The sequence below is a fragment of the Alligator mississippiensis genome, chromosome 4 (genome assembly GCF_030867095.1).
Source record: "Alligator mississippiensis isolate rAllMis1 chromosome 4, rAllMis1, whole genome shotgun sequence".
In the NCBI taxonomy this organism is placed as follows: Eukaryota; Metazoa; Chordata; order Crocodylia; family Alligatoridae; genus Alligator; species Alligator mississippiensis.
In genome coordinates, this window is record NC_081827.1 from 228,332,655 (window position 1) to 228,358,960 (window position 26,306).

The following is a 26,306-nucleotide window of genomic DNA, read 5'->3' on the forward strand; positions in this document are numbered from 1 at the left end:
TATACACTTTCTAACTCTAACACTACTCCAGTTATTCTCTAGTCTTTGCTCAGCCCAAAACATTTCCTTTGCTTTTTTGCAGAAGAAAGTCTGAGTAAGGACATCAGGATTTCCTCTTATTTGTGAGTGTGCTTTTGTACATTTCTTCTTCTTGCCTTACTGAAGTTATATATTCTCATTTAAGATGGGCCAAATTCTTGTACTAGGAAAATTAGTGGTGCAGCTCCCCATTCATAATGAACAGGGTTTGGGCCTAATCCCCTTTATCTCCTGGTTAAAGGGATAGTTCCTTCATTCTGTCAAATATAACCACTTACATAAAACATAGGAGCATCAAAAGCAGACATATTACAATTTTGGTAATACTCTTCCACCTTCTGTGCAAGTCAGATTTTGTGCTAAAAGCTAAGGAGTTCTGCATAGCTTATACCAAAAATGATCATTTTTGTTGCTAACCTTCTGTCCTTCATATTTTAAATCTACACAGCCTGTAGACAAACAGTCTTCTAATGGCACACATCGCTTGGTGACAGATATGCTCTTTCCACTGTCTTCCAGCTTGTGTTGTGTGAAGCAGTATCTTGTACCTAGAGAAAAAGAGAGAGGGAACTGCTGTTGTTGCTGCTGTTTTGGACAAAATCAAACTTAATAGAGCTGCTATGATCACATCCTGTAAATAGGAAAGCAGATCACTGGCATCAAGGGTCATGGAAAAGACAAAAATGGACGGTTGAGCCAAACTCCCATCCTATGTCAATCAGTAAAGTCAAGTTCTGTAAGATTTTATACAGAAGCTCAGACCCCAAACATCTCTAAAAGTTTGATCCAGATGGATGTATGGATCTACATATCACGGCTGAACTAAACAGATACCTTGACTATAAACAGTTGTATTATGGAAAAGAATAACAAATACAGGTCTAAAGGCCAGTCCTGTCCTTACTTCGATAACATTAGCTAATTCACCGTCTCACGTATGTGCAATGCATGTTTGTATCTGGAGCTGAACTTTCATTCCCGCTCAATTTAAGTGGATAGGAAGATTCTCTAACTTCATGCTTTTCTTCTTCAGGATAATTAAGAACATTGCAAATAAGAATCATCTATCTCCCGGCCCACACTCCAGTGGACCAAGTAGCTGCTCAAAATTTACTATATTTTAATCCTGGCCCTGCCACTGGCTTCCAGTGTGCCCCTGCATAAGTCTCTTCATCTCTGTACCTCACGTTCTTTACTTCTAAAATGATGATAAAAGCACTTGTCTGCCATGCAAGGCAGTTGGGAGGATAAACCAGTTCAGTATTCAGGCTTCTGAAAACTGAGCAACCTTCTAGTAAACCAAGTCAATCATATCCTCCATCATCTCCACCATGTATCACTGGAAACTTATACATCTTCAGTTATACATTTTCTGCACTTCACCACCCCCTGGTTAATACTTTAAACCCACCTCCGCAGGAAAACATGCTCCCCTCCTTTTTGAAAATGCTAGACTAGTCATGGTTGGAAAATGCTCTGAGGATGTAAATCATTGTATGAGTGATTTACATGATATGAGTCAGACATATACACACACACACACACACACACACACACACACAATCATATACATATATACACACACATACATATATGACCATTATTACAGTATGTAAGAGTGATATAATTATTATATATCACTCATATAATGATTTACATCCTCAGAACATATATATAAAATTGTCTTCATGTTTAAAGGAATTTTTACTTCTTTATTTAACCTTTAAAGGAAACTGAAAAAACAGTATTCCAACATCCTAACATGACAGCAGTAGGATATAAAGCAAAGGCAACAGTCCATTCTATGTTTCTTCTCAGTTGTGTTTCTTTCTTGTTTGATATTAATGAACAATTCACATGCTGTCACAGTAAAGCCTGTAATGCATTTAAGTGGATGTTCTTGTGCAACTTTTTTTTTTTAAACTAGAGTTGTGCCTTGAATACTTTATACTTTTTATGAATTCAATAACTAGAAAAAGGAAGACTACTGAACTTGCATGTTACTTACTGAGCAACTAAAACACTAGGTTAGTCACAATTCTGGCCTGCTCTTAAGCTGAGTGGCAATATCCATGACAAATAGACTTCAACACCTCAGGTCTCTGATGAGCCAAAAAGACAAAAAATGCAGCCATAACAATACAAAGCTTTTAATACCTTTTCCAGATCCTATCTTCCTAAGAGGTCAAGGCCCAATTTGATCTGATGCCGAGCACTCCTGAATTGCATATGCTGGCAGTAAGATATGTATGCATTCAGTATCTCATAGGATTGGACCTCAAAGGTAGTTCATTTCCAATACAAACACAGAACAAGGCCTCTGAATGTTAAGCCTAAACTGCACTTGATGCATAAATTTTGTACTGCCTCTCTCAACAGAGGAGAAGTTCACCATTAATAGGCATCACCTGAAACCAGTGAATGATGACATGCTTCTAACATATCCCACAATACAATCTACCCAAAGGCTCTTAAAATGGTGACTTCATTCTGGTTTTCAGGCTTACTTGCAGTTCAATAAGAGAAAGTATTTTTCAATCTGCAGACAATATACATTGAGATGTATGAATGTTTCTGTTACATGAGCCCTACCATTCCTCTACTATTGGTTAGTGATGAGATCTTTCTGGTTTGTTAAAAATGCAATGCTAGGATGGAATTTTCTTATCTTGGCAATACCTCTTAATATAAGCAATCTACTAAAGGTTCAGATAACCAAGGAAGGTGATACCATAACTTTACTCCTCTAACCTCCACAGATAAGATTACAAACCTATGGAATGAGTAAATAACTTTAGGTCTTCATAATTATACTCTGGACATCATATTTGAGGTCTAAACTAAACTTTGAGGCCTGTTAACCATAACATGAATTACTTTCTTTTGATTTTGTTTTTTAATATATTGCTGTACTTTCAAAAATACTAGCTTGGAAAAGTCAAAGATAAAAAACAAGCACATACAGACACTGGTTTTGCATTTAGTAAAAACAAACAAACACATGGCGACTTTCTATAATATGAACTGATTGAGTAACAGGCCAGATTCTGAGGTCTCATCACCAACACAAATTAAGAATAACTACTGACTCCCTTGTGTGGAGTTTCTTCTCTTGTTCAGTGTAATGCTATTGACTCTAGGGGTATGTACATTCAGGAAGGTTAACTCCATCCAACTTGCTCCTAAAAATGACCACCTGATCTAAGGCAAGTCAGGCTGCGGGGCTAGTGGGTGGATGGGAGGACAAGCAGGGCCCACAGGGGTGCAAGTAGGTTCTGTGGGAGGGATTGAGGAGGCTAGCAGGGTCTGTGCGTGGAGGGGGGGGGCTCAGAGGGATCAGGAGGGCAAGCAGGGTCTACAGGGAGGTTGGTGGGCTCCAGGAGGGTTTGGTGGGATGAGGGGACTAGCACAGTCTGCAGGGGGAGTTTAGCAGTGTTGGGGGCTCTCTCCCCTACCCCTTCAGACCAGGGGCTTTTTTTAACCCCTCAACTCCCCCTCCCCCAAAATCATCAGATGAACTACACTCCCCAGACAAACCAACCCCCCATCCTGCCCGCCCCTCCTCCCACCCCAACTTACTTCCTTGGCTCCCGGGACCAGTGAACAGCAGTAAAACCAGCACTGGAAGCAGTTTGTGGGATGGGGGTTTGGCAGGCTCAGGGGGGTTGGCTGGTCCATAGGGGGGTTGTCCATCTGGGGGCTAAAAATAGCCTGGTGCCAGGAAGTGGATAGGGAAAGTGCAGCCCTGGGGCTGGGGCCAGCAGCTGGGTTTTCCTAGCCCTGGGGCTGTACTGGGAAGTTCAGTCAGATCATTTTCACCAGACATGATCTAAGTCAGCCTGCCTCTAAGGTAGGGTTAACTTGTATTGGGTCAGCCCTTTTTAGATCAACCTCACAGTCCTGAACTTCTGCACAATTCACACTTTGATCCACCTAACTTGGGATCTAAGTGTAAGGTCTACACCTGGGTGAACTAAGTTAGAGTGGGTGGCCATTTTTAATATAATCTAACCTCCCCCTAACACCTGTATGCACCCTAGGAGACTCAGTCTTGAGATACAACCATAAAAACTAAATAACTTTGATATCTGTTTTAAACCAGCATCAGAAGTAATAGTGGCATTTATTCTAATCTTTCTCCATTAAGCCCAAGCACACACCAGCTCTGGTTTTATCTATCTATGAGCTGTGAATTGCATTGTTTTTTGACAGTATTTTGTTCCCATTCGAAAATCCCTGGTCAGACTACTCACACTGATCACTTCTGCAAGCCACAGCTTGCAGATATTCTGACTTCCAAAGACAAGAGCAGTTATAAAACTTGGCCCTTTAAAATTATACTTGTTCTGCAGAAAGAGAGAACAAGCTTTTTCCTTTGAGAACACGGTGTTAGTCAGTGGATGTTCACTGCATGACAGGAAGAATGTTAAAGAGTCAGAGCTGTACAGTGAAGAGTGTTTCTTGCATTGCTGCCCAACTCTGCTTTAACACCCTGCTATCTAGGTTAAGCTATTATTCTGCATTCATTTGAAAGAATGAATTGTGGGAAGGAAACACAAGGACTTGGTCTCAGTCTCTGAGGTAAAGTAAAAGTAGAGCATGCGGTGAACCTGATCTTTGATTAAGACTGAAGTTTAGCTACAAAGAACATCATTCCCAATGTATCATGATAGCTTTAGGACTAACTGTGAGCAAAATGTTATCAGATAATTCTAGTCTCAGGAGATTTTGGATCTTTTATTCTGAAGTTAAAAATGGATTAGAATTTCTACCCTGCTCAACTACTTTCTCTAAAATCCCATATTTTGTAAATATACATTGGTTCTGCTTTGGGAGAATGCAAGGCATTTCTACTATCTTTACAAGAAGATAAGAAAACTTTAATTCAAGCATCAGAAGTTCACAAACAGCTCAAAAGCAGGTCTCTAAAAGACTAGCTCATCATTTAAAGAGAATCATGGAAAGAGTGTCTCACTGTTTCCTCCAAAAAAAAAGGAATGATTAGTTACTGCCCCTAAGGTTAAATAAGATTTTATGAAGTCAGAATACATTTTTACTAAAAGCAAGTCTTGGAGTTACCCATTTTGTCTTCTAGAATAAAACCTGACTCTTCACCATTCTTGATTATCAAATATTTTAAAAATATAAATTGTTATTATTGCCAAAACAGGGTGGAATTACTTCTATGACACCAGATATTTTCATTGGTCTCTATATGTTATTCTGATTTAAGATCTTAGAAAAACAAATACATGCACAAGGATTTCCTGCACCTCCCTTGGTCTGGGCTACACAAGAAACAGGATAGCTGGTCTCCATTATTGGGACTGCTGTCTTTTGGTTTCTGAGATAAAGAGAAAGCATGGTATTTGCAGGGCATTTGAAGCAGGCCTGTCACTGCAGTCTGTAGATACACAGTTCAGAAATATCCTGGATGTCAAGCTAAACAAATCATTAAATACATTTATGTGTATACTGAAAATATTAGGCTAGGTGAATGCTACTTTCCAGAAAACATCAGGTGCTTGTAATAAGAGTTCTGTATTTATTTTGAACAGTTTCAGGAGTTATTCTGAGAAGACTAGATGTGAATTCTTTGTAAAGGGCTCAAACAAACAGATGTTGCCAAGAGGCTGTTGTTATAAAGCACTTGGGGGTTCGGGAGGATTCCCAACCTGCCTCCTGCCTGCCCTTGCTCTTGGTGTTCAGGCTGCTGGGGATGGGTGCTCTAAGAGGCAGTTGCCTGCAACCAACCTCCTGGAGATTGGGTGTGACAAAGAAAGAACGACTTGAATTCATGTTTGGTGCTGAAAGCTCAGGTAGGTTTATTGTCTTTTAGGACAGTACGCTAGCAGGTCTGTATCATCATTGGCAGCTATCAGTCTCAGGAGACCATGGAGATTGTGCCGTTGGTGGGTTACTGAGTAAGGCCACAGCGTCTTGAGTGGCTGTGGAGTCCATAGCGCAACAAGCAGACCCTTCAGCAAATTGCACATACAAACTCAGTTGAGCTCGTGCTGGCATGCCAAGTACCATCTTGTCTTGCCTGCCTCTGATGCCTCCTCTCTCTCATCTTTGACCCTCTCCATCTCAAAGCAACGTAGGCCCTACTTCACAGCAGCTTTCCACTCGCAGCAGTCCAAAGCAATTGATTCCCAGCACTGGCCATCGATGCACAGCTCACAAAGGTTTTTCTTGCAGACATCAACAAAACAGTCCATGTACCAATCAGTGAAACTGCCCAGACAATAAGTGATGCATTATATGCACAGATGTCCTGTAGGTCACTATAAAAGGGCAAGTCTTGCAACCCTTGTATTTATGGGCAAGTTTTGCAAACCCCAGTCTGTACGAACTCTTATCTTGCTCTTTTTCAAGATGTCCCTCTTTACTTGTCTCTTGGCCAAGTCCAGACATCTGCAACTCATTCCTTGCCCAGTGCAGCTCCCCCTCTCCGAGTTCAGGCAATTAGAACTCACTCTTTGCTGAGTTTGGGCTTTTCTAGCTCACTCCCTTATTAAATTTGAGTATCTTCAGCTTTCCCTTGCTAAGTACAGTTCGCTTCTTGTTATCTCTACTTTTCTAGCAAATTCCAACCTTTAACTCCTCAACTTGTTCAGCTACAATTACTTTGAATTAGCATTTTCACTCACTGAGTCTTTTATCAGGTTATCCAGCAGTCAGTGAAGCCTGTTTCTCCCAAGGTCCTTTGCAGTGTCTTACCTTAACTATAGCTTAGCATAAATGAAACTCCTGCAGAGACTTGTACTAATTTTACAGAAAGACACTTATCCAGTAGCAAAAGGAAAAATAGCAATGCAATCTGCTGTGACAGGTCTATAATAATTTTTACCCTTTTCCTTCCCCTGTAATCATAAGAAATCATACTTGGTTCATGGAGTTGCATAGTTTTGATGAACTGGCCATGACAATACCCTTTCCTCCCCCAATACCCTTTGAGAGAGAGCCACCATAAACTACTGTTGGAACACAGAAGGAACATACCATCGCTTTGTGTCTCTTCGTTGCCTGTCTGATGCTCCCTGTTTTAGACAAGCTACATATGGCTCCGTGACCCTACTAAGGCTTGGAATACTTCCCTAAACACATGACAAAACAAGTGAGACAGTAACAATGAAAGAGAAATGGAGCGTAAAGGAGACATGATATAAAAAAAATGTCAGAGTGGGAGAGAAATGAAAGATGAAAGCAGAAACAATTAATTAAAGAAATTAGGAGATATACTCAGAGCAAGGAGAGAAAATGAATGAAGAGAAATGAACAAAGAATAGACCCCAGTTCCTTTACTTTGAGATAAGGTTGAGTTAGCTGTGGGCTTGGAGTTTTTAAGGGGTGTTTTGCCATTGACTTCATTAGGAGCAGGATAAAACACAATAGGCCTTCTTCATTTATTATGTTATACTCCCTAGCCCAGGAAGAAATCCTCCTTGGACAGGGTTAATATCTTTTTCTTCTTCTGGGCTACAGACAATGGTTTATCAGGAGACTGTTTTCTTTTTATCATGATGAATTATGTCAATAATTAAAATGTTATTATTTTAATTTAAAAGTTCCTATTGTGTAAATACACACAAAAGGGATATGAGTCCAGCTACGAACAGGCATTCAATTCTAGCACTGCAAAGTTCAGAGTGTTTGCAGCACTGGAAAACATGCTGAGAAAAGACGTGAACAAGCTGCTGTCCTCTAGCTGGAGAACAACGAAGTCACCTCAAAGGTGAACTCTGCATCCAAGGACAATAGAGGTTACTCCTTTGATACCCGCCCCAGACAAGCTATCTCTAGCTGATACCATGTGGGCATCGGCTGGAGATAACTGCATTACCTCTGCCTCCTGCCCCTTGCACAGACCAGGGCCACTCCCAACTATGCAGGGGATTAGGCAGCAAAAACAGTGCAGCCAAATCCATCCCAGTATGGGTCCAGCTGTGGGAGAATCCCCCCACTCCACCTTACACACATCTCTGGAGTTGTGCATGGAGTGAAAGGCAGCAACAGCTCAAGCCATCCCAGTCTGGGACATATCCAGCTAAGGAACACCCCTGCCCCTTGCCCTGTGGTCATCCAGAGCTCTACACAGGGCAAGAGGCAGATGTACCTGCAGCTGGAACCATCCTAGACCCACAGGACAGCTCTAGCTGTGGGAGAATGTCCCCCTCCCATCCCTCCAATCAAGTGCTGGGGGTATTCCCCTGTAGATGATCACTGAAGCTATCGGGGAGTATCTCCCCCAGCCATTGCAGAGATCCAGGGTGACTCAGGTTTCCGGGGGGGGCGTCACTGGCACTACTGTCCAGCAGCAGCAGGGTCCGTCCGTACCTCCGCCCCCCGAGCTCTCTTACAGCTTGTCCTATTAGGAAGCTGGTGCTCTCCTTCCCTCCCCCTTGAAAGAAGGAAAGGAGAACAGAGAACTGTGGGATATTGGGTATATATCTCAGTTTCAAAAGAAGCACACATCTATTCAAGCTGGTGCAAGAAAAGGGACCAGTCAGCTAGGTGCCTTTTTTCTCCGGAAGAGCCATTTCTCTTCCACATAAAGGCATCTTTCCTGACACAAATGTAGTGCTTGTCCATAGCCCTACTCTTCCCCTTCCCAATAATTCAAGGAAAAATACAGAAACTTCTCCTCACGACATCCTTGTTGTTTGCATGTATCAAAATATACAAATCTCATTTGCAAATTAATCAGATTCTTTATTCTTCCCAAACTGGGTTCCATTATATTTCATGCCTGCAATTGAAAACCATATGCTGGGTCTTCCCTTCTGCTGTTCCAGAGGGGAATCAAAATCTATCCTTGCTACTAGCATCATTTCACATCTATAGATTCATATATCAGTGCAAATTCAGACTTTGCATTGATAGATGCATTGTAAGAACCAAGCTCTTTGTGTGTATGAGGGAATACTTCAGTATTTTCCCTGGTATCCTTTTCTCGCATGTTCTGTGCACTGTAAAGCTAACCATGTCAACATTATCTTGGGTGGTATGAACTGCTTAAAAGTAAAGCACTTAGGGTGCAGACAGAAGTGCAGCTCCCCACTGTAACTGAGAATGTTTTGTAGGAAGTGTTCTGAGTTACAACAATCCCCCAGAACAGACAGATGTTCGCTGTTGGGGGTGGGGGGGAAGGAATCTAGCTGCTGGCTGCAGCCTACAGCTGGTTTCCCCTAGCAATGGCCTCTCCCGTCTCCCAGCCTGTTCCTGTTTCAGAATGGGGGGAAGAAAGCTCAGGTTGAAGCGTTCCCCAGCCAGCACTGGAGGGTGAGGTGGGTGAATTAGAGCCCCCTCACCTCGGCAGGGCTCCAATACATCCACCCCACCCTCCAGCAGCAGCTGAAAAAACTCCAGACCAAACTCCCTTTGCTCCCTTTCCTCCCTCCCATTCTGAAAACAGCAACAAGCTGGGAGGCAGCACAGACACAAGTTACAGAAGACTCTCTGTTTTGAAGTGTCTTCATCTGACCCCCTCACGCAATGAGGATTCAGATTTTTGCCCAATCAGACATTTTTGAAGTGATCTGCAGCTGTGCACTTGTGTTTGGTCGTGGCTACAGACTGCTTTCTGTGGCCAGATTGGGCAAAATTGTTACTTCTCTTTGTGCCCTGTGATGCAAAATTGAATGAAAATGAGTGACCAATGGGATTGTTCTGATGTCACTGGTGCCCTGGTGTCTTTGAAAAATGCCAAGAGCAGCATGATCCACAAAGGAAATTAGATGCCCAAGTCCAAAATTTAGATTTACAAAACTGGCACCTAACCTGTATGATTAAGACCTATGTCTTTAAAATGAACATTCCCTGGGAACCTACAATGTCTACCTCTGGACATGCCTAGGATAGCCTCAGCACCGGTGTAACTACAAGTATGTGCAATAGCCCTGAGCACAGATTTAGAGAAAGCACCAGAATGGCAGCCCCCAGGGAGCCTGTGCCTTTAGGTCTGCTGCAGCCAGCTTACAGGGAACCCATCTTATCCAAAACCACAAGCCCAAACCACAGCAGCAGCAGCAGTCCCCAGAGTGTGGCGAGCCCATACTATGGTAGGTAAGACTCTCCACAGCCCTCCACCCCACTCTCCAGTGCTCAGCACTGTTCTCCCCATTTCATCATAATAGTTAGCTACACATCTGTGCCTCAGTTTTGACAGTGCAGAGCAGGTCAATGTCCATCTCAAACCTAAGCCCCAGCAGGATTCCTCCATCTATATCATCTGCAGGGCTTAATTCACTAGGCATTGTCCATGTATCTCAAATGGAACTGGCTCCGCATAAAATAGCTAGTGGAGATGACAGGATAGCACCCCTCTCCTACCTAACAGCTCAGTGGGTTCAGTTCTCACCTCAGAGTCTGGATCTGGAAAGAATCTGAACCCACATCTCCCAGGAGAGTGTCTTAAATGGAGCCAGAACAGCAGCCAATGACTCTATGATGTCAAATGCATAAAGAGTCCCAGAAGCAAGGACCTGAACCCTGTACTCCTCTGTTTTGTCTCAACTATTAGGCCAGTGGTTCTCATCCTTTCAAGACTCAAGGCACCCCTTGGAAAATGCCAACTCTTAGGGGTTTTTTACTATAGAAAAATAGAGCAATTCTTCTGTTGCAATGAACTCAGGAAGAGCACAACAGGTCAGAATGCTTTTAATGCCATGGATTCCTATTTGAAATCTCTGGGTTTATCTTGTGAATCACGTTTGCACACCTAACAGTGCTAACATTGTGTGGTACCCTGTGACACCCTCAAAAGGATCTTGTGGCACCCTGGTTGAGAATCATTGTACTAAGTTATAGATTTAGACTCACTCTTGCTTCCGATTGTCGTGGTTCCATAACTGCTGCTCCTAGGTGCCCAGTGTCCTGTCTTAAATAGGAGGGGTGGAGATGTGATCACCCAACCTATTCTAGAACCTAGCAGTTATGGTACTTTCCTAGGACGTAGGAAAGGAAGATTTAAATTCCCTCAGGCTAAGGAGGGCCTAGAGTGCGGAGATGGATCTCCCACTTCCTGAGGAAATACTATAACCAGTAAACTACTTAGCAAAAAGGTGTGCAGCACTACCAGTTAGCTAAGTGCCTGTCTCTAGAGAGGAGAGACTAGGTACAGCAGGTCACTTGCAAACAGAGAAGCTTAATGTTCAGCAGAAGTCAGGAGTTTAAGCTCTGGAAAAGAGTGGGAACATACTCCTGTGCTTTGCATTTCCTACTGGCTGTTTAGATGATCCAGGTCTTTCTGAGTCACCCTTTGGAAGCACCTACCTCTCCCCCACTTCTCTGCAGAGTGCACCTACGCTCAAGCAAACTGGATCACTTCCTGGAGGAACCACTATGGACTGTATAGGGATCCTATGCACCTAAACCTGGCTATGTTGAATCACCCCGCTGGATTGAGGCATCTGGATTTTAGGTATCCAAGATGTAGTCTGCACTGGATGTGGCCCTAATCTGTTTGTGGATCCAGCCCCAAGTCCCATGGATTTTAATGGGAGTTGGGTTTCTAAATACCTTAAGGATCTGGGCCAGGGCATTTGCTGAATAGGATTGGGTTTAATCACAGTTAAACCAGAAGTAGGGCCTTGTGTCCTAAATGGAGGGAAGGAAGAAAGGAAAAATAAGTGATAAGAGAACTATAAATTGCTGATAAATAAAATAGCCTGATTTAATTGCTGTTTGTGCTAAAGAAGAATGTGGAGAGAGATGAAAATTTCAAACCCCTTCTGCTACAAAGACAAGCATGACGGAGAGAGGATCATTTGTATCATTCACAAGTCTCTCTCACAAAGACCTTTAATTGTGAATACCAGTCACTGAAATTCAAATACTCTCAGAGGATAATGAAAATACTTTTTTCTGCTACCAAGTATAATGAGATACTGAGAATTTTTCCTTAGCATAGGTTCAGTTTAACCAGTAACACATAGAAAGTTTACCTTTTGGACAATAGACATCTGGAGCCCACCGGTTGCATTCATAATTGTCCACTGCTTTTTCACAGGTGAAGCATTTAAATCCACCAGGATATGGGGTGGCTGAAAAATTTGAATAAAATTCAGTTAAACTGATTCGCATTTAGACAGTCTGTACCATGCTAATGTTGATTTTCCTGTCCCCAGAGGTGTAGCAGGGCAGCACTGTGCCTGGGGCAGCTGTATATAGGCAGCACTGGCTGCCATGCTGCTGCTGGCAAGAGTGCAGTCAAACACCGCTGTAGCAATAGCTATTTTTGTCCCCCTCTAAGGGTACTGCCCAGAGATGCTGTCCCAGTCTCTGTGCCCTTCAGTTACACTACTGTCCATATACCCTACCTTATAATACACATTGCTAGAAATGCAACCATTAACGTCATTATAAATATTGTACTGGATTCTGTCAGTAGCATTAGCAATACAAGAAACTTGGGACACATACTGTTTACCTCAAGGAGAATTGGCCTGACCAAGAAGTACCAGCACAATGACTGTACTTGTTCATTCTCTGAACACAGTATTATTTCACAGCTACCGCCAATAATGTTTTGTGGTCAGCACTAACATCAAGTTGATTAAATACCTCTGCACTGAAAAAATAAACTAACATGTTTGGGTATTGATATTCTAAATAGTAAGAAAAATATCAATTTGCTGAACTTCCATTGCCAAAAGTATACTTATCTCCAAGTTACCTAACCAAGGGTGGAACTTAGGTCTTAAATGGTCTCTTGACAAAACATCTGTAATACAGTCTAAATTAAACATATTAAATAGATTTACTAAATTGTTACAATTTTTAACAATAATAACAAAAACAGTGTCGAATTTACCCCATTGGAATAAACTACAGGTATTGTGTGGCATAATAAAACAGAGAGAATGGAGATTAACTTCACTCCATTTTGTATCAGGCAACTGGCAGCCTGTCACATTCAGTGCAATACCCCTACAGCCATTGGACTAACAGCCACTGTATCCCCTTAACAGCTTTATGAGATTATTAAATCAGCATCCAGTGGCCACCCCCTCTTCTTTCCAAAAGCCAGTCTTCCCAAAAGAAAAAGTTGATTTAGTGTAGGCGACTTTCACTAGACCCTTAATGGCCTGGGTATGTTTCAAAAGCTACATCAACTTTGGAAAATTTTACTTACCAATTTACTAAAATGAGAAGCTTTTTTAATGGGTACGTAAAATATTGTTCACTTTTTCATTATTTTCACCATCTTTTGAAGAGTGGCTGTGTAGATTTTATGCTTGAACTGGAATGTTTTCCTGACAGTTCTGCAAGGCTGAGCTCTGCAGAGGTTGAGGATGGATGTTTGTTTAATTAGCAGATTTAGGAAAATCAGATCTTTTACCAGGACCTTTAGGTCTGAAAATGCTTTGTTATGTAACCATCATATTTAACAAAATCAACTGACCAGAAGATGTCATAAAAACTAATACATAAACCTCTCCCACCTGTTTTAGCAGGTATGAAAAAACAACACAAATCTGCCTCTGAAAGTGAGAGCTGGTTACATGTTGGCAAACAGTACAAATCAAAGAAATTAGGTAATTCAGAGCCTCCTTTTCTTATGGGCTGTCCTCTTCTCTTCCAAAGCCTGCAGCCTAAAATATACATGGGTCTCTTTCTTCTTTTGGATAATAAAAAAGGAAATGGCCTTTCCAGATATTAAAAGGCAGAAAGATTTCTCTGAGGGAAAAAAAATTCCAGGCATAAGTATGAACCTAGGTGCATTTGTGTAAATATTGCCTCATATAAATTAAGGGATAACACCACATCTGAGAAAATGGTAAAACAGAAAAGGAGAGAATGTGGAGGTCCCTGAGATGTGTGGTATTTTCTTCCTTATTACTTTGAGGAGGTACTGGAGTAAAACAAAGTTTCAAACAGTTGTTGCAACAGTGATAAGGAACTCATTTGGCTCTTGATCACAGGAGATAATAAGTTTGCTAGACTGCACTTTGGGCCATAAGACCTCCAATCCCTCAGAGGGACATTCCAAAGAAAAGGCAACTTCACAGTGAGTTCCTGTAATGATATTTAGTCAGCAATATTTCACCTTGAATGACCTCATTAGGAAGATTACTGTGGACAGTTAATCTTTTTCAGCATACACCTAAAGACACATTTTTCAGACAAAGATGTTTGTTGTAGACAATCATGTTTTGCTTCATTCCAGGCCCAGCTGAAAACTGAGGAGGTCCCCATGCCTGAAAACTGGGTTAAAATTGCGACTCAAAATGAAATATTATAAGATTCCATTTATGAGAGAATTCAGAAAGATGCCACTAGGTGAAAAAGTAAGTTAAAACTGGAACAGAGAGCTGGCAAAAAGAAAAACAAATCTAGGAAGACAAAAACTAACAAGTGTGTGTACATGTGCACACGCACATGCACGCGTGTATATGCAGTACATTACAATGCTATCTTAATAAAGTATCTTCAGTGCTCAGTTATTTAGCCTTTACACATATTTGTGAGCACTAACTCAAATGAATGATCAAACGGATTAAGTGCACCAAAATGAATCAGACATGGACAAATGAGCACTGAACAACATATCCTCAAATGCCAGTTAAATTTTTTGTCATCCCTTAATGAGCTTGTTGATACATTTTCTTTTTAAACTGTAATGATTATTTTTGGTTGAAAAATGGACTTATTTAAAAGAAACCTTAAAGTACTTGGGCTTTCCCCACAGCACAGGTATCCCTTTGGCTAGAAAGATACTGGATAAAATCTACCCCTGCTGTAAAACTGACACAGCTCCACTGACTTCATTGGGCCTTTGCCAATTTATCTGAGCTGACTTGTTCTTCAGGGAAAAAGAAAAAAAAAAACCCAGATGTTAATGACATGGAGAAAAGGACCACGGTCAAACGAGTTCCAAAACACATGAAAGGATTTCATAAAATCTTGAATGCACGGGCACCATCCAGCAAGCTTAATCAGACATGCAGTGTAAGCCTCAGGAAACCAATCAACAGGAAACCAAACGAACCATCCTTGTGTGCAAGGATGCAGGGTACGCAGCTTTGTTGCTGGTTTCAGTTTGACTTGGTCCATGGTGACCACTAGAACCTGGTTTAAGAAGACAAGTTTCTTTTATACCGGCCAATAAACAGGAGCTGCTGTGCAGGCGTGTACCCCCTCTCCCCCTCCAATCAGCAGCTGGAGCTGGTGTTGTCATGGTCCACAGGAGCATCATGTCTAGTGGGTAGGGCTGGGGGTGGATCAGGTGTTGCAGACATAAGCTGTGGTTTGGAGCAACAGAGGGCAAATTCAAGTTACATACCAGGGGATCAGAAGCCAGAAGTCAGAGGCCAAGCGCCAAGCCAGAGGAATAACCAAGATCAGGATTCAGGAAGCAAGCTGTGGTCAAGCCAAAGGCCAAACACTGAGCCAGGGGATTTACTGGATCAGTGGTCAGGAAGCAAGCCACAGTCAATCCAGAGTTCAAACACTGAGCCAGAGGGTTCACCAGAATCAGAGGTTGGGGAGCTTGCTGAGGCCAAACCAGAGTCCATAGTTTGAAGGGTTGGGTACATAGTCAGAGGTACTGGGGCAGGAATGAGGGAAGTCACAGAGACAGGAGCTACTCAAGGACTGAAGCCAGTACATTCCCTGCTAAAACCACTGCTGCAAAGACACATAGGCCTGTGTGGAAGAAACCAGTCATCTTAATCCAGTCCCTAGTGAACCACGTCATCACGGAAAGAAAATGTATCACACCCATTCTGAAGTGCCCCTTCTGAAGTCATTAAGGGTTACATGATTCTTTCCGTTGATTTTAGGCTTTGGATTAGGCCCTGAAAAAGATGACAAGCCAGTCTCTCCCTTAAATTGTTGAGGTATATTGGCAGAGCCACATTAGCTGCTGCCATCTTGTACCAGTTCTATGAGCAGAGGACATCAACCTCTGGAGAATATAAATCTCCAGGACTGTCAATCTGGCACTTTGCCCAAGTACCATGTACTGTAGTCTTATTCCAGTGAGTCTATTTAAAGACATAAATGCATAAGCAACCATGAGGGTCAAACATTGCTGCAAAAATACATGAGAAGTTTACAACAAAGCAGCAACTAAAGCCAGAGATGTACTAACCTGTATTTGCTATCACATAACTGTCATGCCAATGGCTGCATTTTCCTTCACTTAGTTAGTACCAAAACCATCTCTCAGCCTTCATCTGAATCCCAAACTGACCAGGAGACACTGTTCTGAAACTAATATTATGGCCAGACAAACCAGTCACTGTGCATCAGCTGGTCCTCAGTAAATGCCCTCTTTCATTAGAGATTAAGCTGCCACAGATTATCGTCCATTTACTGCAGCATAAAACCATGTGCACAACACATCACTGCATAGCAGCTGACAAGCAAGCAAGCCCTGTCCCCTTTTACCCTGCAATCACCTCTAAGGTATCCATAGTCATGGGCCACAGGGGCTTCAGGCCCAGTGGGTATAGCTGGGGGGTGGAATTATCAATAGGTCTGTAAGTACATATGCATATACACATGATCATATGAACATATTTTTTCCTAGTTTTTTAAGTGCAGAGGCTCTTTTAAAAAAGATGCATTTCTCCTGTTTCAAACATTCAGGTAACAGAAACATCCAGTGCTGAGGTTTTTCTTCCCCTATGTCTTGGCACAGTAACAGCCTATTGTAGGCATGCAAAACAAATCTTACTTGAAGGATGAAGATAGATAATGTCTTTCACTGTAAAGTCTCGAGGTTGAACAGCTTTCAGACAGTCAGCGATCAGGCTCAGTAGTAGGACCCAGGCCAGGGTAGGCTGGGGTTCCATTGCAGAGAGGCTTCACTCATGGGTTTCCTGGGAGGAAGGTCTCTTTAAAATTGGAAGGGTAATGCACCTATAGTACAAAGATTAAAGAGAAAGAAGAGTGATCTTATTACAAGTACCATCTTCTAAGCCAATCCAAGGACCAGTCCCATCTCCTCACATAGCCCAAATAACCATGCTGGCCCAGTGTTTCTTTTTACATAGAACCCTTCATCCAAATCAATCTCAAACACCTTTTAGAATTTAAATCTTACTTGACTTTACAACCCTTACTAAATCAAAGTGAATCAGAAGAGCCTGAGAGCTTGGTGTGAAGAAACTAAAGAAAATTTCTTCCAGAGGACTGGAATGATGTGTATGCTATAACAATCTCCCCCAGAAATACCTGGGGTGAGGGAATATATTCAGAGAACTCTGCAAGACAGAACACCATTTCTGAGAAATGCTCCCCTCAAGCAAGAGATGCCTGATGCCTCAGAGAGATGCAGAAGGTGTGGTCTAGAAATCTGAAAAACCCACTTTTGCAGGAAACATAGGGCATAAAGCACCTATTGCTAGAAAAAATATCCTCTGCAATGCTTTCTAGATCTCTCCTCTATAGCAGCATGACTCCACTAGTATCCATGCTACCACTAGGCATGTCCACACTGCCTTCAGCCATAGCCCGATACAGGTAGACACTGGCCGCACCTACACGAGACGCTGACACAGTCATTTAGTACTTGCATAAACAAGTTACTGCGCAGTAGTGTTGCCAAAAGCCTTTTAGGTGACACTGACTGAATAGTAGCTTGTTACTACTGTGCAGCACCAGCACATCATGCTTCCTACCACATGATGCTACTGCAATCAGTTTCTTGTGTAGACGCATACACTAAGGAAGAGGAGTTAACACGAGTTTAAGCGCTGGGTGCTTGGAGGACCATGCTATGAAGAGTGCCCAATATCTGGCTCCATTCAACACCTCTGAGAAGAACTCATCTAGGAAGAATTCACCTTCTTTTCCCACTCTTCTCTCTGGCTGCGTCCAGACGAGCATGGCTATGTGGTGTGCGGCGCTGCACACCCGTCTGCGGTGCCACACAGCACACATTCAGGCATTCCCTGCACTGTTACCTTGCAGCACGGGAGGGTTTTTGACCTATACAGCTCTACAGCTTTGGCATTCTTGTGCCCCAGACAGCCCTGACATTGCCTGATGCCACCACCCAGAGCTCGGGGCTGAAACCCCTGAGCCTGCTGCAAGCGCGTCACATTAATTGCATGTGGGGATGCACCCTCTTTCATTCAACACAAACTACAACAGAGTTAATGAGAGAGGCAGGGGAGGCAGCCTTCAGAACAGAATCTGGATTAAATTTGGACTGAGGTTTAGGACTTCGGCTTGAGGCCAGAATAAGAGAGTTCGATTTTCTAGTCACAATGCAAGTCAGGAATAAAGACAGAATTAGAAGTCAGAACCTGGCTTGTAGTACCTATCTTAGAGCATACGGCCCAACCCAGAAGGTATTCAGGTGGGTAGAAAGTAAAACAGACTAAACTGCTTTTTTGGATACCAGATTTATCTCTACTATCCCTGTAGAAAAGGCAGAAGTCTTCTATTCAGATCCACCCACAAGCGTCAGATTTAGGCTCATCTAAAGGAAGTGCTTTGCTGCCATTGTAACTTAATCTATATTCAAACTATTGTACATTTATTTTGAATACTTTACTTTGTGGTATTCTGGCCACATATGTCTTTTACTTCATTAAGAGTAAAAAATAAATTTTAGTGCACTATTCTTAGTTTACTTCTGTTTAAAATAGTTTGATAAGCAACATGTTAGTAGAACTCTGTAAATAGGGTCTGAGTTTCACCATGCATCACTTTTACTCTAGATATAGCTTGGTGTGAAGGAGATATTCACAAAGGCTATTTGCATGACAAATACACTATAAAACTGACAGTGGAAGAGATCTTCTTTACTCTTGTAACTCTAGCTGAGTTTTCCAGTGCCCCACTTTTTAATGAAGGAAACAGGATGGGTGAGGCTGTTTTTATATTCATGCAGCTTTGCATTTCTTCACAACATAATAAGAGTTTGCTGTTCTGATCTAATGGCATAGTATCTGTAAGTGCAGTGCATGTGTTGTGAACCAGATGATAAGGATTAATGGCTGGTTTCTGAACACTCATTTCAATAATGAGATTCCTTCTCTACTGCATGATTTTTCCTGCAGTTCACATACCTTAGGAAATGTGTTTAAGCCCAGCAAGGCAATTCAAGATGGTTTCCTCTGTTTCCTAAATCTGATGATTACAGCTCTGGTGATGCTTAGATGCTATAAAGTTGATATAATAATATAATTTTCCCTAGGGCATTCTAAGGCCTTAGTTTTTGTTTTATATCAGTCATAGTGTGTATTGCATATTACATTTAAAAGCACACAATGCAGTTTAATTTACCCATTTATGGCTCCCTAAACAAAGGAAACTAATTTCAGCTCATGGGGCTGCAATGTATAACGTTTTTCTAAGAACAACAGTGTTCTGGCACAGCTAAATTCATACTCCAAACGTAACCATGTAGCTATGAGTTGTCTCATTGTTCAGTAACTACAATAAAATTCAAGCTCTGAACGTGTGCAGTGGTTACTAGTAATTCTCATAAACCTAATGCTGGCGAAGAAAGTAAAATTGTGGTTTAAGATTCAAAGGGACAGAGGGGCAATCATTTAGGTTCACAGGTTTTATCTAGGCTAGGGACAGACATTCAAAAAGCCTGAGCCTGAATTGATTCAATCTTTGCAGGTTAATCTAACCTGCAAAGCTTGAACCAATTTGGAGGTGGATAGACATTCCCCTTTCATTCCAGAATTGCAGGCACACGTCTGCAGTGGCTCAGGCTAGAAGCCAGGGGGGGGCGCTAGAGCAGCCCTCCCTTCACATCCACAGAACTGAGCTGAGGGGGGCGTGGCCAGGCCCCGTCAGAACACTGTGATTAGGGAGGGTTCCCCCACCCCGCTCCTAAGCAGCCCAGCAGGAAATGTTTATCACCCCTAACTCAGTGTTTATCACCCTATTAAGAAAACAGAGGGAAATTACCAGCTATCTGTTGATTCTACCTTTGTTCGGCGTGCCACAGCTTGGAGGTAGCCAGCATGTGGCCTGCTAGCTAATGCTGGGAGATGTCTGTGAGGGATGAAGGGATGCCTGCTTAGCAGAGGGTTGGGAGGGGAGGTGGGGAGCAGAAGCCAGGCACACGCCTGCAGAAACTGCGGGAGCAGCAGCCAGGAAGCAGAGGGGAGGGGCCAGCCCTGCTGTGGAGCAGAGATCCCCATACAGCCCAGAGAGCATGCCAGGATGCTGGGGGAGTCTGATTGATTTTAAACCAGGAAGGAGTCTGGGACAGACATTGCATAAAATGGTTTGACCCAAATCAGTTAAGTCTGATACTACATTCAACCAGGTTTATCTCAAACTGGTTTCAGCCATTTTCAAACTGGTTTATGTGCCATGAACATCTGTTCTGTTACAGGGTTAAACCAGTTTCTGATCACTTAAACTGGTTTATGTGTAATGTCTGTCCCTAAAGGCAGGCTCAAAACAGTGTGAAGAAGACAACAACAAGAAAAATAAGGAATCCAGTTTTCATTTGTATTGTTCTCTGCAGTCTGGTTATCTTGGCAAAGACAGAAAAGGGCTGTTGTAACCTCACTTCTGAAAACAAAAAGTCTTGTTGGAGAGGCAGGAACATAAGTTGAGACTGTTGTGTTTGCTGTGAGTATACAGGCACAGCTGCCATGGCCAGCCATGGCTGTAACAGGAAATCAGGTTTTAGAAGTGAAAAGGCTAAGAGCAGCACAGTTCACTGTGCTAAATTCTCATCATATTGGCATGACTGTGCTTCCCTTTAAATTAGTAATAGCTATACCCAGACTGGTAAACACTTCACTTCCTTTTTGTGGGGCTTATCAGCTGTCCAAAGACTGTTACATACCAATCCACCAAAAACACACACACTCTGTGAGTGGAAACAATGAGCAATTCCTAAATGTTCATACTCAACATTCATTAAAGCAAACATTTTTGCAGTTGGGATGTGCCAGAGGTCTCTGCATAACATTCACTTTTTGCTCTAATGCTTGCCTCAAAAAAGGACAATGAGACAAGGCATGCACAGGACTGATGTTGAAATGACTATCTATCAGACTGATATTTGGAATTGCTCATATTTGGAAACAGCTTTTTAATTAAAATACCATGAAATCCATAATAACAATGAGGAAAACAGATAACAGGGCTGTGTGGCACATTAAGCCTTGTTGTTGTAACCCTGATTTCCAATTTCCATTGAGTTTTAGTCCACGGGTGTGTATAAACCAAGGGAAAAAGTCATGATTAGAAGCAGAAAGGAAATAAAATGAACCCCTTCCCAACCATATGAAAGAAAAGAGAAAGAGGGACAGTTACAAGTTGTGTGGTCCACAATAACATAGCCCCTAGCAAAGCTAACTGGAATCCTGATCCAACATATACATAACACATACATGTTTAAAGGTACTCATATGCTTACATTTCATTGGGACTGCAAGCATAATGGCCTAGTGGCTACTACTGATGTCCTGGTTTGGAACAAAAAAGGAAAAAAAAAAAGTTCAGAACTTCATGGAAGTAGAAATGAAGGGGAAAATATAAATTGTTTCACTCTGCAATACATATTACAGGAGAGAAGGAGGAGTAGAGGGTGCAATAAAGTGTCATAGGTGTCTTCAGGCAAAGCTAGTCTACTGTAATACACACTTTGTGATGTAGCCCAGTGGCAAATGCCCAGGCAAGCCAGCCAAACAAGTTTCATGTGCAAGTAGCTATTTTACCTAAAATTATAATGAAATTCAGTTTCAGCCTTCCACAATAGCTATATTACAGAACAGAAACAATTGTTTTACAGGGATGCATACACAGTCCCTCAAGAGGTAGTTAGACATTTATTTAGTCTGCTTAAAAAAATTCCACTCATCCCTTTCTACCAGGCTGACCATGATGATATGATCATATGATATCACACATATCCAACCTATCCATTAATGGCTCACTAAAGACACTCAAGGGCACTCATTCTTTCGAATCTGTGGACTGGTTCATAGCCATATTCCAGGGGTACTAGTTACTTTTTCATTCTCTAGAGATGTATGCACCTTTAAAAAAAAAAAAAAAAAAAAAGGAAGTACAACACAAAGAGAACAAGAGAACAGACTCTTACAGGTACAGAGTCATATCTATTTCCAGCTACAACTGCATACAAAGTAATTTATATGTACAGGCTGAAGCTAGTATTACAGAACAAAAAGCAAAAAAAAGACCACTTATTTTTAATTCATATTCAGAATACATAAAAGTGATATCTTTTTTCAGCTAAAGAGTTGCAAGCCTAAAGAAATATGGGTGATGTCCTTGTTATACAAAAAGAAAAAAGAAGGCACAGAAAAGAAACTACTAACCAGGCAAAAGAAGACAAAGGGCTTTTTTGAAGGGGATTACATTACAATAGAGGTATTAAAAGAAACATACATATTCCATAGGCCACTGCAAGAAAGCCCCAGGACAGAAAAGGAAAAAAAAACCCACAAACACGACCAGTATTTCATCCCATAGAATTATTTGAATTAATAAGCATCTGTAAACCAAAATACTGGCCACTTTGTATAGTCACCACTCTCCACAGCAAGTGCACTTTTAAAATTCTTGCCTCTCTCCATTAACTTAATTGAATTTTAAAAGCATAACACACTGCATGCGAAGTTCTAATTCAGGAGTGGTAAACTCATTTGAGTTGGCAGGCCAGAACTGGATCATGGAGCTTCTCATGGGCTGGGCCACTGTGGGGCTTCTATGGATCCCACCACTGGATCCAGACTACAGTGCTTCTCACAGTTATTATGAGAGCCTCTGTTGGTGCAGCAAGCACACAAGGGTTAACATTGCCAACGCTTGCCTCCCCTGCCGCCAATTTGCATCCTCAGTGTGGATCGCTAACCAGAAATACTACAGCAGGTTGAGCAGCAGTGGCATTAATCCCAGCAGCTCTAGCAGCCAACGTGAAAAGCACCCACAATGGGTCATCTGGACCACAAGAAACTCTGTGACCTGGACAACCCACCTCTGATGGCCTGTAGACTGTACGGCTAGGGACAGAAGTTACACATAAACTTGTATACTTGATCAGAAACCACTTCAAGTCTGTAACACAACAGAAGTTCAGTGCATATAAACCACTTTCAAACTGGCCAAAACTAGTTTAAAATAAATCGTCAGGTGCCCTGTAACCAGTGGGGTCCCCCAAGGCTCTGTTCAACATCATTAACAATGTGGACACTGGAGTCAGAAGTGGACTGGCCAAGTTCGCCGATGACACCAAACTTTAGGGCAAAGCATCCACACCTGAGGACAGGAGGGTGATCCAGGCTGACCTGGACAGGCCCAGCAAATGGGCAGACAAGAACCTGATGGTGTTTAACACCAAAAAATGCAAGGTTCTCCACCTTGGGAGGAAAAACCTGCAGCATCCTTATAGGTTTGGCAGTGCTACACTGGCTAGCACTACCAAAGAAAGAGACTTGGGGATCATCATTGACCACAAGATGAACATGAGCCTGCAATGCGATGTTGAGGCTAGTAAAGCTACCAAAACACTGACTTGCATGCATAGATGCTTCTCAAGCAAATCCCGGGACATCATTCTCCCCTTGTACTCGGCCTTGGTGAGGCCGCAGCTGAAGTACTGCGTCCATCCAGTTTTGGGCTCCACAGTTCAAAAAGGATGTGAAAAAGCTTGAGAGAGTCCAGAGAAGAGCCACGCGCATGATCAGAGGTCAGGAGAACAGACCTTACGACGACAGGCTGAGAGCCCTGGGGCTCTTTAGCCTGGAAAAGCGCAGGCTCAGGGGTGATCTGATGGCCACCTACAAGTTTAGCAGGGGTGACCACCAGGATCTGGGGGAATGTTTGTTCACCAGAGCGCCCCAAGGGATGACCAGGTCAAACGGTTATTGTCGCAGGGCACCTTGGTGCTCTGCTCCTAGAGAGTGGAAACTGCCAGGGAGAGAGCCCTGGCAGGACATAACGAGCACAGCTGCGGGTTGCCCGGGGCAACCAGGAAGTCAGCTGACCGGAGGGGGCATGGCTTGGCCCTCATAAAGCCCAGGGCTGAGGCCAAGCTAGCAGTTCCCTGCCAGCAGCTAGAGGGGCAGGAGCTCCTGCAGTTAGGATGCGAGGAGAAGCCTAACAGCAAGTACAGCTTGACCAGAGTTGAGCAATGTCGGTATAGCCAGAGGGCGTATGTTTGAGTTATAGCCAGGAGGCTCGAGTTTGTGTTGTTATGTATTACACCAGTGGCTAGGGTGAGGCTATAAGGGGTTGGAGAAGGCCTCATAGGGACCCCCAGAGGGGTGGGGGCCCCAGCACCTGAGGAGGGCGCAGCATACTCATTGGGGACTCACAACAAAGGGTGAGGACCCCAGCGCCAGGGAGGGTGCAGCTATAGGAGGCTTAGACCCTAGCCCCAGAGAGGGACAGTATTATTAGGAAGCCCAGTGTGGGCACAGCGAGCCCCAGAGAGGGGGCAGTATTATTGGGAAGCCCCAGGGCGGGTGCGGCGAGCCCTGAGGAAGGCCTAGTGCTGCAGTAAACCCTGGAGAAAGGCGGTGTACTGCAGTGAACCCTGGAGAGAGGGGGTAGTGGTGTGGTGAGCCCTGGAGAGTGGGGGGGTAGCAGTGTGGTTGGGCCTGAGAGACGGGTGACTCGACGAGAATTCCCGAGGGGGCGCAGAAGTCCCCAGGAAAGGGGGCGACATTGCAGGGAAAGCCCCAGGGAGGGGCGACATTGCAGGGAAGGCCCCGAGTGGGCTCGGAGAGCCCAGAGGGGGTCAGCACAACAGAAAAGGCCTGAGAGACGGGCAGGAATATAGACAGAGAGACACACCAATGTCTATCCCATCTGCGAGGCTTGGGGCGTGGTATTAGGGGTTGGTAGGAGCCACGTGTAGCCCATAAGGCTAGGGTGCCTGGGAAGCACCCATCATACAGGGAGACCCCCGGTGGGTCCGGAAAGACACGGGGACAGAGGTCCCAACTAACCGTGCCCAAGGAGACGTGAGGCAGCCTCCCAACTTTATATAACAGCAAAGACGTGGCGGGCAAGAATCTGAGGGTGCCCTTGGGCCGACTTGGCACGGAGAGGGGGCCTTAAGGAGATCACGGCCCTCCTGGCGGACCCTGCCGTGACAGTTATAAACGCCTGAAAGACCGTTTCAGGCTGAACATAAGAAAGAATTTCTTTACTGTCCGAGTCCCCAAGGTCTGGAACAGCCTGCCATTGGAGGTGGTTCAAGCACCTACATTGAACACCTTCAAGAGTAAATTGGATGCTTATCTTGCTGGGATCCTATGACCCCAGCTGACTTCCTGCCCTTTGGGCGAGGGGCTGAACTCGATGATCTTCCAAGGTCCCTTCCAGCCCTAATGTCTATGAAAGCTATGAAACTTGGTTGGATGTAATATCAGACTAAACTGATTTAAGTTAAATCAGTTTCTTGAACTTCTGTCCCAGATCCTCTCCACATTCAAGTTAACTCACAGTCCCTCAGCATCCCACGATGCTTTGCATTTCTCCTGCAAACCTCCCCCCTCACAGAGTGGCGGGCTAGCTTTGTCCAGGTTGTGTGCTCCAGCCAAGCAAGGAGGTGTGATCTAGTGCCCCCCCCCCCTTGCTTCTGGCTTGGGCCACTGCAGGCATGTGGCTGTGTTTCCAGAATCAAAAGTGAATGTCTGTTCACTTGTTTATTAGTTCAATCTACTCAGCTGAAACTAACCTGCGAAGATTGAATCAATTCAGCCTCAGGCTCTTTGACTGTCTGTACTTAGTCCATATGACATATCTGTACTTAGTCCATATGTTCTAATTGTATCAAATCTGAAAACCTAGCACTCCACAACAAGTATTTAAGGGACATGTAGACAAAAATAAATAACTATTTTATCTTTCAGATATAGCATAACATCTGTACACATACATAAGATCTGACTGAAAAAAATATTTATTGAAATCTTTTTCAATAAATTCAGGAACTGCTTCTGCAAAATATCATCTGATCAGGTACAGAGTCGGTGGAATTTTACAAAAGAGCATTTTGAGTAACTCATTGAATAAAAAAACCTAAAATAATACCATAACATATTATTCAACCTGCTGTGTGTCACACACACCTGGAGATACAAATATAAAAGGTAGATGCAGATAGATTTTTCTCATAAATATGTATGAGAACCATTATATATAATGTAGTATTAGATGTTCAACATTTTACGTCAAGTTTTACATCAAAGCTCAATGTGTTTTAAAACAGAAAACCATTTTTTGTGGAGGAGGATAAAGGAGAAGAGTGGTTATATGAAAGGGCTTTCTACAGAATACCAACTATATGTCAA

At 43.0% G+C, this 26,306-nt stretch overlaps 1 protein-coding gene across 8 annotated transcripts in view; it reads right to left on the bottom strand.

The window, feature by feature from the left end:
• Window positions 1-26,306, bottom strand: part of LYPD6 (LY6/PLAUR domain containing 6) — a 134,498-nt gene that overhangs the window by 16,995 nt on the left and 91,197 nt on the right. For all 8 annotated transcript variants that reach the window (XR_009462117.1, XR_009462118.1, XM_059727385.1 and 5 more), the window contains exons 2-4: window positions 16,727-16,911; window positions 11,988-12,086; window positions 457-587 (exon numbers count right to left, since the gene is read on the bottom strand). Coding sequence is in view for 6 of the 8 variants with exons in the window: in XM_059727385.1 (XP_059583368.1) it covers window positions 457-587; window positions 11,988-12,086; window positions 16,727-16,844 (348 nt within the window). In the remaining 2 variants the exon portion in view is untranslated. The remainder of the gene's footprint in view (window positions 1-456; window positions 588-11,987; window positions 12,087-16,726; window positions 16,912-26,306) is intronic.